The sequence below is a fragment of the Ostrea edulis genome, chromosome 5, assembly GCF_947568905.1.
Source record: "Ostrea edulis chromosome 5, xbOstEdul1.1, whole genome shotgun sequence".
In the NCBI taxonomy this organism is placed as follows: Eukaryota; Metazoa; Mollusca; class Bivalvia; order Ostreida; family Ostreidae; genus Ostrea; species Ostrea edulis.
Window position 1 is genome coordinate 44,710,665 of NC_079168.1, and position 18,130 is coordinate 44,728,794.

An 18,130-nucleotide genomic window follows, 5' to 3' on the forward strand; every position below is an offset into this window, starting at 1 on the left:
TTTATTCACTGGAAGTTATCAATTCACTTAATTTGAATTCCACTTTACTCCATATATAACATGTAGCTTACTTGAACCATTTGACATATCCACCCAGCTCTGGTACAGAGGTTATGTCCCCTGATGATGAGATGTTGGACACTTGTAAAGACTGTTCTAAGTTGGACAGATCAGCATCAATGTCATCCCCCTCCATGTGGGGGGTACTATGGTCCATTATGGAGGTATCACTGGGCTGGGCCTGTCCCACCTGCATCTGAATCTGAACCTATAAAAGATTCTCAAGATAAGAAGAGTTCTCTCCTTTATAAAATGGACAGAAGACCCTAGGTCTAGATTTGAATAGTGTTTCTTCCTCCCATGTGACCAACAATTACGACCCATGGGTTGGTAGGCAGGAAAAGTGTTTATTTTCTGGGGATCAAATGTGATACAGTGACTTCAGTGAGCAAACCACCCTAGCAAGGAAATTTTTTTTACAGAGTGTAGCACAAGAAAACAATTCTGGAAAACCTTTCAAACTTTGAAGAAAAAAGATAATATTCTTGAAAGGGGATTATCTTTTTAATCTAAGCCTTATGTTATAACACATTTTCTGAGTATTCACTACAGAAATGCTAGTTTTATTGATAACAAATAAAATTTAAAGCCCACATCATGTCTACAAAAGCAATTTGTTTACTATTTTGCTGCTCAAAATAGTACACCAGTATTACATGATTCAATGAATTTGAATTCATCATAACAGAAATCATAAATTAATTTCAATTCATATCAAAAGTGAATGAAATATGTTTCTTCAAGTAATCAATGAAACAAAAATGTCTTGTAAAACTGTTTTATTTCCATATAATTTCTTCCTTTTCATTCTTTCTACTTTTCTTTTTTTTTTTTTTTAGTTTTTGTTTCTTTGTTGTTGTATAGTGGCAGAACTTGTAAATACTCTATGCAATGGCCCGTCTTTTTTGCTTTGTTTTCGCTGATTGAGCGGCAACTAGGGTAAAAATTCTGGTTGATCTCAGAATTCCAGAGATCTACATGTAGCTGAGAGTCTCTTTGTTTTGAAGGACTCCAATAAGTCCCATGTTAACGATACCGAGTCAATAAATTTTCTGGATCTTGGATTTCTCTAAATTTATTTGCATCTTCTGCTGGTAAAACAGCCCTTGGTGGGACAGAAATCCTGCTGATTCTGTTCTGAGTATGGACCTCCTTAACAGCATTATTCTGGCAGATCAGCTAAATGTGGTTCTGCCACAACAGGATATCAGGAGATGGGACAATATGGACCTCGAGGATAACTAAATATGCTGGGACAAGATGTACCTCATCGGTGAAAACAAATATATTTGTGCAGGTTGACACAAAATGATCAGGGTTTGTGACAGGATTTTGTGGGATGTCAGAGGCAGAACTTGCCATATAAGCATACTGAGAAAAAGCATATGGATAAAACAGATGAACTTCACAAACATAGAAACCTCTGACAACATTTTAACTAACTCTATCTTTTAAAACAGTAAAAAGAAAGTCCATGTGTTGACAACATTTGATGCACTATTTGACAGGAAACTGGAATAACAAGAGTCAAGTTTGTTGATTGCCTTGTTGAAAGATCCAAATAGACCTGTCCAAAGGCTGAAGAAAATGTATTGAAAGGCAATGCTAGGACATGGGTATTTTCCTGTTCTGTCAGCTCCAACAAACCAAGAGTCTCATGAGATCCATGCCCCTCAAGAATGAGGAGTTAGGGGAGGAGAGGAGGTGCTCATTCCCACAGTCAGACAGAAATACATTATTAAATCATTCTCCTCCAACTCCTCCATACACCATCATTAAAATGTTTCCACTTTTCACTGCCTCATTTACCAGACAATACTAATTTATCAAATAACAATTTATTTTAATGTTTCACAAATACTACTTATTTCTGTGACCTTAAAGCGAAGTCAAATTTAACCAGGCTCATACCTTTTGACAGAAAAGACCCATTTGGTGACCGCTGCAGAAAATAGTTACAAAAATCTGAATGTATCTGTTTTAGGGTCTCCTTTGTATTCTTCATAACAAAGTACGAAATAAATATTACAACACATGATTATTCATTTATTCAAGGCCTAAAGATATTTTATCCCAATTTCCTGGCAATCTAAAATGACTAACACCTACCCTACTGAGATAATGAAGCAGAAAATAAATGTAGGAGGAACTTTGTCATGACTTGATTTAAAATAGTGCAAAACCAGGAAACCATCTAACAAATGCTCTTCACTAAATGCATTTTTTTGTCTTTTAACAACAGATTTATGATATGGTTTTCTTTCAAAATTTTGGAAGATATTTAGCAACATGCAGCCAAAACTCTAAACTAAAGAAGATGGGGTGTTATTAATTGGTTTTTCAGTCCATCTGCTTATGCCAACAGAAGGTGATTTATTTTCTCACTATAAACCTTGGCTCTGTATTGGGTTGATTTATTTCCAAGTGATCACATGGTTTACATCAAATCTTCACTAAAAATGCTCACCTGTAAATATTTCGTTCCCAAGGAAACTAAGAGGCTTGCATACAGATCTATTAATTCTGTGTACTTTTCTTTACCGAAACAGCAAAAAAAAATCTATTATATTGTTTGCAGATGTCATTGAAGAAAGCAAATACTTGACTTCGATACAAATTTTCCACTCTACTTTTTATGGAACCAGTTTTGACCTCAACAACATTGGTCAAGTTTATTTGAAGCAAACCCTTCATGAACTACTCTAAAACAGGAGGCTGCTGAAGGTTTGTTTGAAATAATTGTTAAATATGGGATTTAACAGTAGTTTGCTAAAAACATATTTGCAACAGTTGACAAGTATTGGACTTGTGAGGCACATATTTGATTTTAAAAATTGTTCCTATACACATTGTACAACAAGGTCAAGTTTCTATGGTACCTGCAGTGCAGCAAACATCATCATCTCCTCTTCTGTACATTCAATTTCCTCCGACATCAAACTCCATTTGGCTTGTTCAAAGATCTGGTTAATCCTAACAGCATCATACTACAGGAAGAAAAAAAACATTAAATATTCTGGTCTACCCAATTTTCAAAAGATTAAAACTATACATGTCATATTAAACAGTACATGTATTTTGTCCATGTTAGAAACCAGAACAAAATTTTGTCACTATGATAATAGTGATTTCTGAGTAATTATTAAGATATATTAATGAAGTATGACAATTTTTAATGCTTATCTGTGAACGATGAAGTATGGGCTTTTATGGTGGGTGTGTACAGGAAAAGTATTATTAAAAACATCATGGAGGAAGAGGTACGATAGCAATCTTGTTTTTTTACAACATGTATCAAAAAATGATCTCATTTTAAACATGGAATTCTCCTTCACATTTTCGTTGCTCAAAGTGGTGTTCCCTAGTCTGTTCTGTGTCAGGCTGTCTTCCTTCTCCTCTTATTGCTGAATGTATTAAAGCTCCATCATCAGCCTGCAGGCTGTCCACCCTTTCTGTGGCCATTATTGTTTACTTTCTAAATTCAGTTTGCAATGTATGTGATCATATCTGAATGGGGCATTTAATATCTGACTCGGTGATTAAATGAATAGGAAATTTGTTTGATAACTTCTTGATAACTTTTTAGTCCGATCCAGTTTTATGGTATAATTTGCTTAAAGCTTGATAAAAAACACAAACACATAATATACACATATAGCATATGGATAATACACAAATACTTCTCTCCATACATTGCGTGGTAAATGAGTTCACTTGACCACATAGATACGACAATTCAGGGATACAGCTACTTATGGGTATTAGGAAACCATGCCCAGAATGTAATTGTAAGGATCTACTGAAAACCACTTATTAAGGCCTTTGATTTTGTTATTCTAATGGTATTTCATGCTTTAACTTCTTTTTCTTCAAATAGCAAGTCTGAAGAGTGAGACATGTTTTTCTAGAATCAAGCAGAAAATACGATCTCTTCATTGATGACTGTCAAGTATTTGTACAATGCCTGCTGTATTTGCCTCCTGGTATGAAACAGAGTTCAATGGCAAATTGATAAAAGCAAGAACTTCTGAATTTAAGCATCTTCTTGTGAATTCTGTGTGGAATTTAAGAGAGATTGTTTTTTGCGACTGCCTGCACCACACACTGCTCAGTACAGGGCTTCATTTGAGAAGTGAACACATTCCATGAAGGGTCGGCAACACTGTTAATTCTCTGACAATCAGTTACATCACCCATCAGCTGAATTTTATCTCCCTATTCCACGCCTGATGTCAGTTTCCAAGACAACCCAAATATTTATGTTTCAGCACACATGCTCACAAGCCTCTTGTTTACGTACTCTGGGATTTCTTGGAAACAGAGCTTGTGTTTGTGTTGTTGTTTTTTGGGTTGTTTTTTTTTATTATGCAGAGGGTAGCATCTTCCCTCCTAAACTTCTGTGACATCAAATGTTTAATTTTTGTTAACTTGTAACCAATGAGTATATGTGTATAGCTATTTACCACTAAAGACTTAAGAAAATTCTTGTGTCTTTCAACAACAACATCCTGTCCTTGTTAATGACCTATCACAGCCCCTTGTTAATGATCTATCGCAGCTACTTAGACGAATCAGTTAACAGATCTTATGAGGATTTTACATTCTTTAATGTACTTAACATTGATTAAAAGTTGATTCCAAAATGATGGGGATAAAAATCTCTACCAACCCATGCAAGTGATATGCCATGGATAAATGCAATACATAAATATAAATTGGATAGGTTCAGTCAAAAGGAGCAGGTATTGTTCATTATGGGGGGTTATTACTCAAATTCTGTGCAGAGACAAGGCTCTGGAGAAATTCCAAACACATTACACTGAATGTTATCAAATTCCAAATCCCCTGACCTTCATCTTCAATGTGCATGCTTTGTCTTCTGCTATGTTATAGATGTATTGGGGTTATATGATGACACCCCCTCCCCCCAAAAACAATTTCCACTGCAATTGATAAATACATTTCCCTATTTCATCTGGCATATAAGTATTGTGGAATATCATGTAAATAAAACTTCCATTTGTTCAACTCTGAAGTAAAATAAATGGTGATTTTGCTAGCAATCATTGGAGTATAATTTTTACATAAAATTTTCATGATTGTCAATCAAAATAATTCTACAATAATCAGTTGTCAGTTAGCTTTATCCCCAGGTTGCCAGGAGCTTACTGTCAGAACTGGTTAATATCTGAAGTTTTTGCTTGCCTTATCAGGCCATCTTGATTTCATATGAATTACATGAAATTCATAAATGCTTCTCTATCTCCCAATGTTTTGATCATCCTATCTTCACATCCATCATTCCATTTATTAGCCTAGTTTTACCATAGATAAGAGATAGATCAAGCAGAATTCAGGTTGTATCAGGATCAAATATTTACTATTCTTCACATAGGTACTGTGCATACAAGGCTGTCAAATAGTCACCATTTTACAAAAACTCCAACAACTTAATCAATGTAATTATGTTGCTGGTTGGAAAATAATGAGTCAGTTGACAGAATAACATTTTGTGTGTAATGAAATTACTGTGAAATTTCCTGTAATCATAACGCCATTTTCTCTCATGGCCCAGGCATTTATTCTTCACCATAAGTACCAGATCACACCAAATAATCTGATTGGTCAAGGCGCTGAAGGCTAATGATAATACCTGATTGGCTATCATTTTATTGCACATCTTATGAAAGCCCAAAAAATGCGCGTCATCATTTATCAGTGTCTAGCAAATATATCAATGGGCATTTCATGTCTAGGCTCTACTCACAGGTTTTCTTTCATTCACTTTCCGTGTGTGAGGGCTTTTTACATTGAGAAAGACATTTGCATTTTTTATGCACATTGCTCTCTCATACACAATAGGTAGCTATAAAGATCCCAGATACACTGATCAACACAAACTAGCAGTACGCATTTCCTACCACTATTTACTTAGAAAACCCTCCACAAACTACCAGAGTCACTGTTGCATGCTCTGGACTGGTGCCAGCTTTCAGTTATGTAACCTGACCACATTAAACTTTGTGTCATAATTTTTAGCTACTTAGTCAGTAATCCCATTACACTAAGAATTTCTTTTTCAATATCATATGCCACCTTGGTTGTGTTTACATGCATAAACCAAATCCTGCACAAATATTTACCTTGGGGTTCAAATCATAGTAGTTATAAAATTTAAATTTCAGTTGAAGGAAATTATTATCTCGGACGCCTTGTTCCATCAAAGACCTGGATGAGTCTAACCACCTGAAAAGAAAAAGAAAAAATATGAAAGCAATGATGCCATGAACTGACAAGAAGTAGCCAAGATGGAACAGGTTTGTTGTGTTATGTATGTGTAAACCGAGGCTGACATAATAAACATTTATGCATGTATGAACAGATCGAATCATATTCATTGTCTTGAAACATTTTTGGCAGGAAAGACTGATGGATAATTTTCTCAATCCAATCATCATCCCTTTGTTTTTCTTTGTATCCATTTTCTGACAGAGTGGACTAAAAACTGTCTATTACATTGGAACCTGTCCATTCTTAAGCAAAAACTGTCCAATGAGTTGGAACTTATTGGACAGTTTTACATCCAAGAAAGAAGTGAATAGAATAGAACAAAGCCTTTTGTTCTAATAATAGGCCATTTACAGGTACATTCCAGATTTTGATGTACTTTTACAAATGTAAATATTTGAATATACGGTAAAGTTTCAATCCAACTAAGCACAGTAATTAGAAACAACACCAAATGCAGCTTCCAACCACAGAAATCCATTTGTCAGCACTAATGTCCAAAATAAAATAATTACTACAAAAAGTACATGCACTTTCATTATTTTAGAAAATTTCATAAACATCCTCTACAGAAATGTAATGTAATGGGACAGGATGGACCTCCTCTACAGAAATGTAGTGTAATGGGACAGGATGGACCTCCTCTACAGAAATGTAGTGTAATGGGACAGGATGGACCTCCTCTACAGAAATGTAATGTAATGGGACAGGATGGACCTCCTCTACAGAAATGTAATGTAATGGGACGGGACAGACCTCTACAGAAATGTAATGTAATGGGACAGGATGGACCTCCTCCAGAGAAATGTAATGTAATGGGACAGGATGGACTGTCCTCTACAGAAATGTAATGTAATGGGACAGGATGGACCTCCTCTACAGAAATGTAATGTAATGGGACAGGACGGACCTCCTCTACAGAAATGTAATGTAATGGTACAGGACAGACCTCCTCTACAGAAATGTAATGTAATGGGACGGGACAGACCTCTACAGAAATGTAATGTAATGGGACAGGATGGACCTCCTCTACAGAAATGTAGTGTAATGGGACAGGATGGACCTCCTCTACAGAAATGTAGTGTAATGGGACAGGATGGACCTCCTCCAGAGAAATGAAATGTAATGGGACAGGACGGACCTCCTCTACAGAAATGTAATGTAATGGGACAGGATGGACTGTCCTCTACAGAAATGTAATGTAATGGGACAGGATGGACCTCCTCCAGAGAAATGAAATGTAATGGGACAGGACGGACCTCTACAGAAATGTAGTGTAATGGGACAGGACGGACCTCTACAGAAATGTAATGTAATGGGACAGGATGGACTGTCCTCTACAGAAATGTAATGTAATGGGACATGATGGACCTCCTCTAAAGAAATGTAATGTAATGGGACAGGATGGACCTCCTCCAGAGAAATGAAATGTAATGGTACAGGACGGACCTCCTCTACAGAAATGTAATGTAATGGGACAGGACGGACCTCCTCTACAGAAATGTAATGTAATGGGACAGGACGGACCTCCTCTACAGAAATGTAATGTAATAGGACAGGATGGACTGTCCTCTACAGAAATGTAATGTAATGGGACAGGACAGACCTCTACAGAAATGTAGTATAATGGGACAGGACGGACCTCCTCTACAGAAATGTAATGGGACAGGGCGGACCTCCTCTACAGAAATGTAGTGTAATGGAACAGGATGGACCTCCTCTACAGAAATGTAGTGTAATGGGACAGGATGGACCTCCTCTACAGAAATGTAGTGTAATGGGACAGGATGGACCTCCTCTACAGAAATGTAATGTAATGGTACAGGACTGACCTCCTCTACAGAAATGTAATGTAATGGGACAGGACAGACCTCTACAGAAATGTAATGTAATGGTACAGGACAAGACTGTCCTCTACAGAAATGAAATGTAATGGAACAGGATGGACCTCCTCTACAAAAATGTAGTGTAATGGGACAGGACGGACCTCCTCTACAGAAATGTAATGTAATGGTACAGGACAAGACTGTCCTCTACAGAAATGTAATGTAATGGTACAGGACAAGACTGTCCTCTACAGAAATGTAATGTAATGGGACAGGATGGACCTCCTCTACAGAAATGTAGTGTAATGGGACAGGATGGACCTCCTCTACAGAAATGTATTGTAATGGGACATGATGGACCTCCTCTAAAGAAATGTAATGTAATGGGACAGGATGGACCTCCTCCAGAGAAATGAAATGTAATGGGACAGGACGGACCTCCTCTACAGAAATGTATTGTAATGGGACAGGACAGACCTCCTCTACAGAAATGTAATGTAATGGGACAGGATGGACCTCCTCTACAGAAATGCAGTGTAATGGGACAGGATGGACCTCCTCTACAGAAATGTAATGTAATGGTACAGGACAAGACTGTCCTCTACAGAAATGTAATGTAATGGGACAGGATGGACCTCCTCTACAGAAATGCAGTGTAATGGGACAGGATGGACCTCCTCTACAGAAATGCAGTGTAATGGGACAGGATGGACCTCCTCTACAGAAATGTAGTGTAATGGGACAGGATGGACCTCCTCTACAGAAATGTAATGTAATGGGACAGGACAGACCTCTACAGAAATGTTATGTAATGGTACAGGACAAGACTGTCCTCTACAGAAATGTAATGTAATGGGACAGGACAGACCTCTATAGAAATGTAATGGGACAGGATGGACCTCCTCTACAAAAATATAATGTAATGGGACAGGATGGACCGTTGATAGACAGATATCTTTACTTCCAAACTTTTCAAATGTCCCAGGAAGTGAGATCAATGATAGTATGAATCCCTGTCTTAAATGAGGAAGATAAAGGATGCCTAACAAATATCATATATATAGGATATGAAAATATTCAGTAACTCAAAATAATAATTTAGAAGAAAGAGGTGTTGTTATGAAATATATCAGATTACTATCAGAAGTGTTTTAATATTCTCATCTTATCATGATTCAAATTTCCCAACTTATGTGTATATTTGTTTGGTGTAGAAGAAAAGTTTCTCCTTCTAAACATTTGGGGAAAAAAATGATTGAGTTATTCAAAAACATATTTGCCAGGAAATCTCTATTTTTTAACAAAAGACTGATGAAAAAGAACTTTATTTTAAATGACCTTGCAGGAAGTGTTCATTATGTTAACAATGGAGACTATGATTTAAATAGGAGAAATGCCTCAAACTGTCAATTCTGTGAGAGAAAGAACTGATCTCAAGCCTATGGCACTTGATCAGTTCTTTCTCAGAATGGACATTTTACGACCTTTCTCCATTACTCAGGTTACAACCCCAAACTATATCTACAGTATGTAAACAAAAACTGGAATAAGATTTCCTAAACCCATCAGGACATGGTCACTTTTGTGGTTACAATGGTGTATATACAAAGAAACATTAGACAGTCGGAACTCTGATACATAAAACTAACAAGGAACCACAAAGTGTAAGATATCCAGGAAATAATCTGTTCATGAGGAAGTGCAGATCAATGAAGAAATACAGATCATATGTTGTTCAGAAACTACATATCTTCAATGTCTGCCAATTATGAGTAAAGTTGAACCTAAATTTTTTAACCTAACTACATGTTATTTTGGTTTGGTATAAATGGTCAAGGCCAAGTGATTCATATGTCTAGCTATGCATGTTTACATTTTCGTGTAACATTGTGGCTAACCACACATATGCCAATATTTAAATGACCAAAATTAAGCATGTCAGATTTTCATCATATGATCCACTTGAAAGTTTTGGAACATGTATCCACTTCTTCTACTTTTGTACACTTAAGAATTCTGTTACAAACAGGAAATACTAATAATTTGAGCAATCACAAAATCATGACCTCTGAACTTTGACTTCTTTGAAATCAACAACACTTTAAAGTTTAATCTGACATGTTCTCCTACAAAGAAGAAAATTCTACACTCCATTTTTCAAAATACATACACCCTGACAAAAATATATCTTTTAAATGATGCAAATTTTTGCAAAAAGAAGTTCAAAGCTCCATTATATCTTTGTTTACTTGTTTAATCAGGATCCTTTAAAGATCTTTTAATTACAAAGTATTAGATTTGAGATCTGGCAAAGGAGACTGGCTTATCAGTTATTTTTGTCATTATCTGAGTTTCCGGCAATATGCCTGATATAAATATTTTTAGCAGCAGGTGAGATGTTATGACCAGGCTGGCTCTACAGGTGTATATATCACCTGTATATTACCACACATAACTGTCAATCAAACAAATGCTACACAACTCAATGTTTCAATGCAGCATCTGCATACTGCTGCATATTTTTCAGTGCATGCTGAACTGAATCAAGGGCTCCCATTGTACAGTGGGAAATATGTCAGTGTACAGATAAGATTTTGCTGAAAACTCTTTTCTTTTATCCAAAATTATTATCAAACCTTTCAATATTCATTATACTGTAAATCACTTTTTAATAGCAAAAAGTTAAGACTGACATAACTTTGTGAAATGATGCAGTTCTTGTGACTTATTTTGTACATATTTATATACACATTAATGATGAACATTTCAAATGGTCGCAAAAATTATGTCTAAATGGAAAATCTGACAAGGCAGAAATAAAGTTTCATGAAATGTAAGTGATTTACAGTATCAGACGGATTTAAAGAATAAAACCTATACAATTTATTCATGATTTACTTACGCATAGTTTATACGAGCTTTTTCTACAAGATTTTTGGGTTTGTGAAGATACTGCTGTGCCTCTTTCATGGGTATTGGGGGGCTATTAGCCAAAGCCGACTCCATTCCGCCTTCAAAAGACAAACTGTACATGGATCCTGGCGACATTGTGCCATTCATTGTGTTGTAGGGTGAAGGAGAATTAAAACCTGGTGAGCGCCCTAGTGTGTTCTGAAAAAAGGGGGAAAATTGGATATAGATTTCAATGTGCACGTGTTGAAATTTGATAGTGCAAGAGGATTACATATAAAGTCTGCATTAAAATTATCTTCTGTCCCAGCATGTTGCTTAGTGTAGGGAAGAAGGTGAGCTAGGAAGAATGTGCTCGGTTCATCAAGATTATCTTTGCTAAACTTAGCATTTTTTGTGTATCACTATCTACTGTGATCTAAAAAGTTAATCCTGTTTTATCCATTTGCAAATGTGAAGATCTAAGTGCCAGAATGACCTAAAAAAAATTAATTAAAAGACTTCCCCTGATGAAAAGAAAATATATATTAAAAGATTTATACATTTCTATCAGGAAAAAAAAAATTACAGGGAGAATGAGAAAAGCTTAAAATTCTGTTCCCTTGAAGAATTCATTACATTCATTCATTGCTGTTGCACAACACTATAAAGCTTATCCACCAGTCAGTGACTTACATTAGGAGATGGACTAGGCCGAAGGTTATAAAACTTTTTTTTGAGCATGTTTTCAAACTCAAACTCTGTGCTCTAAATCGTACTCGTATTCAAAAGTAAGGGTTATAAAACTTTTATAAAATCACTCTCACACTCATTTGGAGTACATGCTCAAGATTTTTCGAAGCTTCCTTAGAATTGTACTCAAAACAAACATGGCTGAGTTTGAGTCCGAGTATGGTAAAAGTTTTATAATCTTCAGGCCAGATTCATTGCTGTAGCACAAAATTATAAAGCTTATCCAGCGGTCAGTGACTTACATTAGGAGATGGACCAGCTGGACTTCTGTTGGGGAATGGACTGAGTCGATCCAAACTTCCTGAGTTGGAGTGATTGACACCATTGCTAGATGGCATCTGATCATGCAGAGAGTTTCTCTTTTTCTTTGTATTCAGGTGTTCTTTAATGTTCTTTTTCAAATCATCTTTGTCCATGAATTTCACCACAGACAATTCTTCAGGATTCCTAATTCCTGCAATACGAACATTGTAATACTCTTTACTAATTATTACAGTAGAGCATGACAGTGTTAGAATTTTTAGTTTTACAAATTACTAATACAATGTTTTACTACATTCTGAATCTTTCATTTATGCTAATCAAACAAATAAAATTTCAATCCCTCCTCCCCCATATAGCCATGACCTTAAAAATTTACCAAGTATGAAGTCTATGTCTTGTAGAGATCAGACTTTGTGATGAAGTCTATGTCTTGTAGAGATCAGACTTTGTGATGAAGTCTATGTCTTGTAGAGATCAGACTTTGTGATGAAGTCTATGTCTTGTAGAGATCAGACTTTGTGATGAAGTCTATGTCTTGTAGAGATCAGACTTTGTGATGAAGTCTATGTCTTGTAGAGATCAGACTTTGTGATGAAGTCTATGTCTTGTAGAGATCAGACTTTGTGATGAAGTCTATGTCTTGTAGAGATCAGACTTTGTGATGAAGTCTATGTCTTGTAGAGATCAGACTTTGTGATGAAGTCTATGTCTTGTAGAGATCAGACTTTGTGATGAAGTCTATGTCTTGTAGAGATCAGACTTTGTGATGAAGTCTATGTCTTGTAGAGATCAGACTTTGTGATGAAGTCTATGTCTTGTAGAGATCAGACTTTGTGATGAAGTCTATGTCTTGTAGAGATCAGACTTTGTGATGAAGTCTATGTCTTGTAGAGATCAGACTTTGTGATGAAGTCTATGTCTTGTAGAGATCAGACTTTGTGATGAAGTCTATGTCTTGTAGAGATCAGACTTTGTGATGAAGTCTATGTCTTGTAGAGATCAGACTTTGTGATGAAGTCTATGTCTTGTAGAGATCAGACTTTGTGATGAAGTCTATGTCTTGTAGAGATCAGACTTTGTGATGAAGTCTATGTCTTGTAGAGATCAGACTTTGTGATGAAGTCTATGTCTTGTAGAGATCAGACTTTGTGATGAAGTCTATGTCTTGTAGAGATCAGACTTTGTGATGAAGTCTATGTCTTGTAGAGATCAGACTTTGAGATCAATGTTAACATAACTGACAATGAGACCAAAACATTACACACACATCTTGGGGGCATAAATCTGGTCTGATCAAAAAGATTTCTGTTTTCTGCTACAGGTGCTAATGCAAAATTTCAGATTATATGTATCATATCAATTAACTATAAACTTCATATTGAGGAAAGCCTGTTGTTGCTGGTAAACTCAAGGTACATACTTCTGTGAATATACCATCCAGAAAAGTGACAAGGACTCTGTTGATAACATGCTGGAAGCTCTGATCATCTGTATTAACTTATCAATCATGACAGATCCCAATTGTTTTCCCACCCTTCCTTTTTCCACCAGGGAATACAGGGTTTTGATCAAATGCACAATGATAGACACCAAATTAAAGAGCCGGGAGACTAAGTTGATTAATGATTACATCATTGCAAATCTTAATTGAATCAAATGCTGTATGGTTTATTGATTGTTGGGAGGGGAGAAATGAATCAGCTAGCCATCATAATTTTGCATGCTACAAATACTTCAGTTTATCATTGTATTTGCTGCATGTCCAATTTCTATTGATTTTTGGCTCCCTCATTTTGCCTACGTTTCTGTTTACAATCTACACCATGCACAAACATCTCTATTAAATCTCAGCTTTCAGCATATCAACATTTGACTATACATCTGAGGGAAATATTCTAAACAGTTGTTAGGATTTGGTACAATTTCTTTCTTTAAGTTTTTATGTTGTGTATTGCATATTGCAGATATGCAACAAATTCAGAGATATGCAGAATGCAGGACGAAAATCAATAGTTTCAATTTTCATTCAATGAGAGCTCAAATTTTTTTTCAACTAGAAAAAATTCATCAATATTTCCTCATTTTGCAACAGTTCAATGAAATAAAAGCATAAAATTTGTAACTTGAGAGAGAGAAAACCTACACATCAGGCAGCAGAGACTGCTTTCTGTTTTTTAGAAAAAAAATCATGTATCATCTTTCTAATCCCAGGCTTTGATGTACACCTTATGGCAATATTTAAAATCAGTGATGTCAAGCCTTTGATAAACCCTTCATGTGTCAATGTCGTGCATTTCCTCATACATTAAATGTGATTTGGCTCTAAAATTCCTCTTTGCTAGTCAATAGATTGTAGATGTAGCATATGAGGGAGAGAGAGAGAGAGAGGACAAATGTGAGCAAAATGAAGAAACTTTGTAATGACAATATGAAGCTTTTCAAAAAATTAAATCCAACAATGATGGGTTGCACATACTATGTATGGTACTACATGTAACTGAAACAACAAAATGATTTCTAGTGTGCTGCTGTCAAACATGTGTAAGTCCACTACTGTTCATACCTAGTTCTTTACACAGGGAAGTCATTGCAGAGAAGACTTTACTAGAAAAGTTCATTCTCAAGTCCAGGATTTGGAGATCTGGAAGCTGAAGTCTGACATTTTTGTGCATGGGGGTGAAGAGCAGCTTAGCATCTGCCTGGACATCATATTGATCCAGCGTTGACCGGGATCGCAACAGCCATTGGTTCTTGTCTGGCCACCAGAGGGCATGATCAGACCAGTCAGCAGCAATATCTACAAAAAATAGCAATATATAAACACAATAAACTCCATATCCAAAGCAGATCATAATTTATTCTCCAGTAAAACAAGTTTTAGTAATTACACTGAATGTAAAATTTTTAACCTGCACATAGTATTACAGATATTTACAGAGGCCAGTAGGTGCCAGGGCAGAGAATCAATATCAATTCAACTGGTGGTCACTAGTTAAATGGGAGTCACCATGTATAGTTCAAAGGTTTCAACACTAATGTTTTTTGGGGTTTTTTTTTTTAAACTTTGTTGGACCACAGGTCCATTGGTCAAATTTTTTTCAAACTCTGGTGAACCTTCCTAAATGTTTGGATTCTTAGCAGTTATTACTTTGATTGAATAAAAAAATTATTATATTATTTGTATTTCTGATTCATTGAATTGATCGTTAATCAGTCAATGATATGCAGCTAGCCAAGACTGCTAAAATGATCAACAAGTTTCTTTTCTGCTTTACACTTTGTTTATCCCTGTTAAAATTATCTACACCTCTTTCCTGCTTTACACTTTGTCTGTCCCTGTTAAAATTATCTACACCTCTTTTCTGCTTTACACTTTGTCTGTCCCTGTTAAAATTATCTACACCTCTTTTCTGCTTTACACTTTGTCTGTCCCTGTTAAAATTATCTACACCTCTTTTCTGCTTTACACTTTGTCTTTCCTTTCTTTTCATCACTGTTCTGGTTTTCTTAGCTGATAAAGATTGAATGACCAACTTATTTTGTAACATTTTTTTTTTCAGTTTTAAACTTCCAACTGCAATGTTTAAGTTGTACTATCATTTTTCTTGATGTACAATAGTATACTTTATCGACTGACTTCAGAGGAAACAATCAGTGACAACTATCTGCAATCTGATTTATTTTCAATGATATATGAAAATTTAAGAGGACGAATAGTCCACCTAGTACAGAATTTGGAAGGTCCTTCCCAGCGGGGGACTCAGACCGCAGGTCTATTGTTAGTGCCAAACCCGGTTTTAAACTCAAAGAATACTACAGCTCTAATCTAGAAATCATTACATACATTATAAAAAATGTGTGACCTTGACCTTTTAGTCTAGAAATGTTTTACATTGTAAAGATTCATCGTCGTGTAAAATTTCATTGCGAAGGGTTAAAGAAACCTAAAGACATCAATATGACACCATGCCATACGATATATGAATTTGTAATCTTGAATTATGCCTTTTGACATCAATTTCTATAGGGATCTTCTTAGAAATCATATACTCCCTAAATAGCAGTGCAAAAACTCAAGAACTCTTACGGATATTCTTCAGATATCAAATTGTGCATAATACTATTAAGGTTATAACTTAAGTCACATAATGCCAGATGAATTAAGTAACAGCCACATATAAACCTAGTGGTGGCTGCCAATCAAATTAAGTGGCAGCCACTAGTTAAATTAAGTGGTGGCCACCAAATGAATTGAGTGACAGCTGTCAGATATTAAGTAGTAGTCACCATATAAATGGCAGCCACTAGTTAAATTAAGTGGTGGCCACCACATAAATTAAGTGGTGGCTGCCAGATATTAAGTAGCAGTCACCATATAAGTTGCAGCCACCAGTTAAATGAAGTGGCGGCTACCACATGACTAAAGATGTAACCGCCAGTTAAATTGATATTAATTCTTTACCCTGGCACCTACTGGCTTCTGTCAGTATATTGACAATTTTCGACATCTTGGGTATCCAACTTTTATGACTTGTACAAAATCATAACATAGCTTTGAAGTTAATGTATATGACATAACATTCTCTAAAAACTGATATACTCCACTGTGCACTAGTGTAGAAACGCATCCCCTAACTGAAGCTTATCTGACATACCAACAGCATGAGAGAGCACAATCTGTTGACTTGTACTTTTTTTTCACCCAGACAAAATTCTGATATTATATCAAAAAGATCGGATTCCGAGAATTTTAAGGAGCAGTGAGAACAGGGCACCCTTGTACTGACTCATAGATTTACAAAGCTAATTTTACAGCCCCATGTTTTTCTAATTCTCTTTGTCGGATGTTGTGGCCAAAACTTGTACACAGGATACAAAATACTAAAAATACTACAACTTGCACTGACATTTTATATAGTAATGATTTACTACAATGAATGAGTTTAAATTCATATCAGTCGAAATGTATAGTGAACAGTAATAATCAGACATTCAATTGCCAATTTAGATAATGGTCTATTCACATTCAAGACCTCCCTAAAGGTATGCTGCAATATCATGGTCATTGCTGACCAGTTTAAGAATGTGTAATGTAAGGTCTTCACTGTTATCAAGGATCATTTCTATAATAATACGATGGTATATACTACATTCCTGGATGGTATCCAAGTAACTGCGAACAGATAAGTCATTAGGATAAGAAAAAGAATGCATTCAAAAACATAAATCAATTAACAACAGCAACTTTTTTAAAAGGTATTTGTTAATCACACCAATGGTATCACATGACAGGATACCAATGGGCTAACTAAATCATGAAACGCATCTAATCTAATGAAATGATATTTAAACAGTGTTTCAAGCTTTAAAGTCCCATTTCCCGTCATTTGAGAAAGAATTTTACGAAAATTGACATTTTTTGCTTATCAAACTAGGTCAACTGCCTGCTTAAAACCATATATAACCTTGCATAGGAAAATGAAGGAAATCTATATCATGTACCAAATATAGCTTGTGTGCATTTAATTATACGATTCTGAATAAAAATTTCAGGAAGTGCACTTGAGACAGACATTCAAACTTATTATGCTGGTCATACGTCACGTCTCCTCTGGGCATAAACATGGCCCACACCTTTGCATTAAAAGATAGTCACTGAATGTAAATATTATCTTAATTGATCCCTTTATAAACTGTCTTCCTTACCTTGTCACATAATACTCTACGCACAACCTACATTCTACAGGGTCACAAAAGGTGACCAAGATTTGGCAAGGAATTTACATCTTTGACATGAATTTATGATCCCATGATATATTTTCTAGATGTACGTTACGAGTGAAATTTTGTGTCAGTAAATGGTTCTGTATAAAAAATTTCTCCGTGTGAAGCTTTATCCACATCTCAAATGTAAACGTGCTTTTAAATACGTGGTGCTTGTAATTACTTTAGAATTTGTATTGATACACTATACTAACTTTACATCTCTTGACACCATTAAATACACCATTCATCTACATGTGGATCACGAGTCATCATCACCATATCAA

General features: G+C 35.7%; 1 protein-coding gene across 1 annotated transcript in view; it reads right to left on the reverse strand.

Annotated features, from left to right (window-relative positions):
* Positions 1–18,130, reverse strand: part of LOC125649505 (fermitin family homolog 2-like) — a 28,803-nt gene that overhangs the window by 5,052 nt on the left and 5,621 nt on the right. The window contains exons 3-8 of the mRNA XM_048877079.2: positions 14,644–14,877; positions 12,059–12,270; positions 11,077–11,285; positions 6,204–6,306; positions 2,940–3,047; positions 72–268 (exon numbers count right to left, since the gene is read on the reverse strand). Of these exons, the coding sequence (XP_048733036.1) occupies positions 72–268; positions 2,940–3,047; positions 6,204–6,306; positions 11,077–11,285; positions 12,059–12,270; positions 14,644–14,877 (1,063 nt within the window). The remainder of the gene's footprint in view (positions 1–71; positions 269–2,939; positions 3,048–6,203; positions 6,307–11,076; positions 11,286–12,058; positions 12,271–14,643; positions 14,878–18,130) is intronic.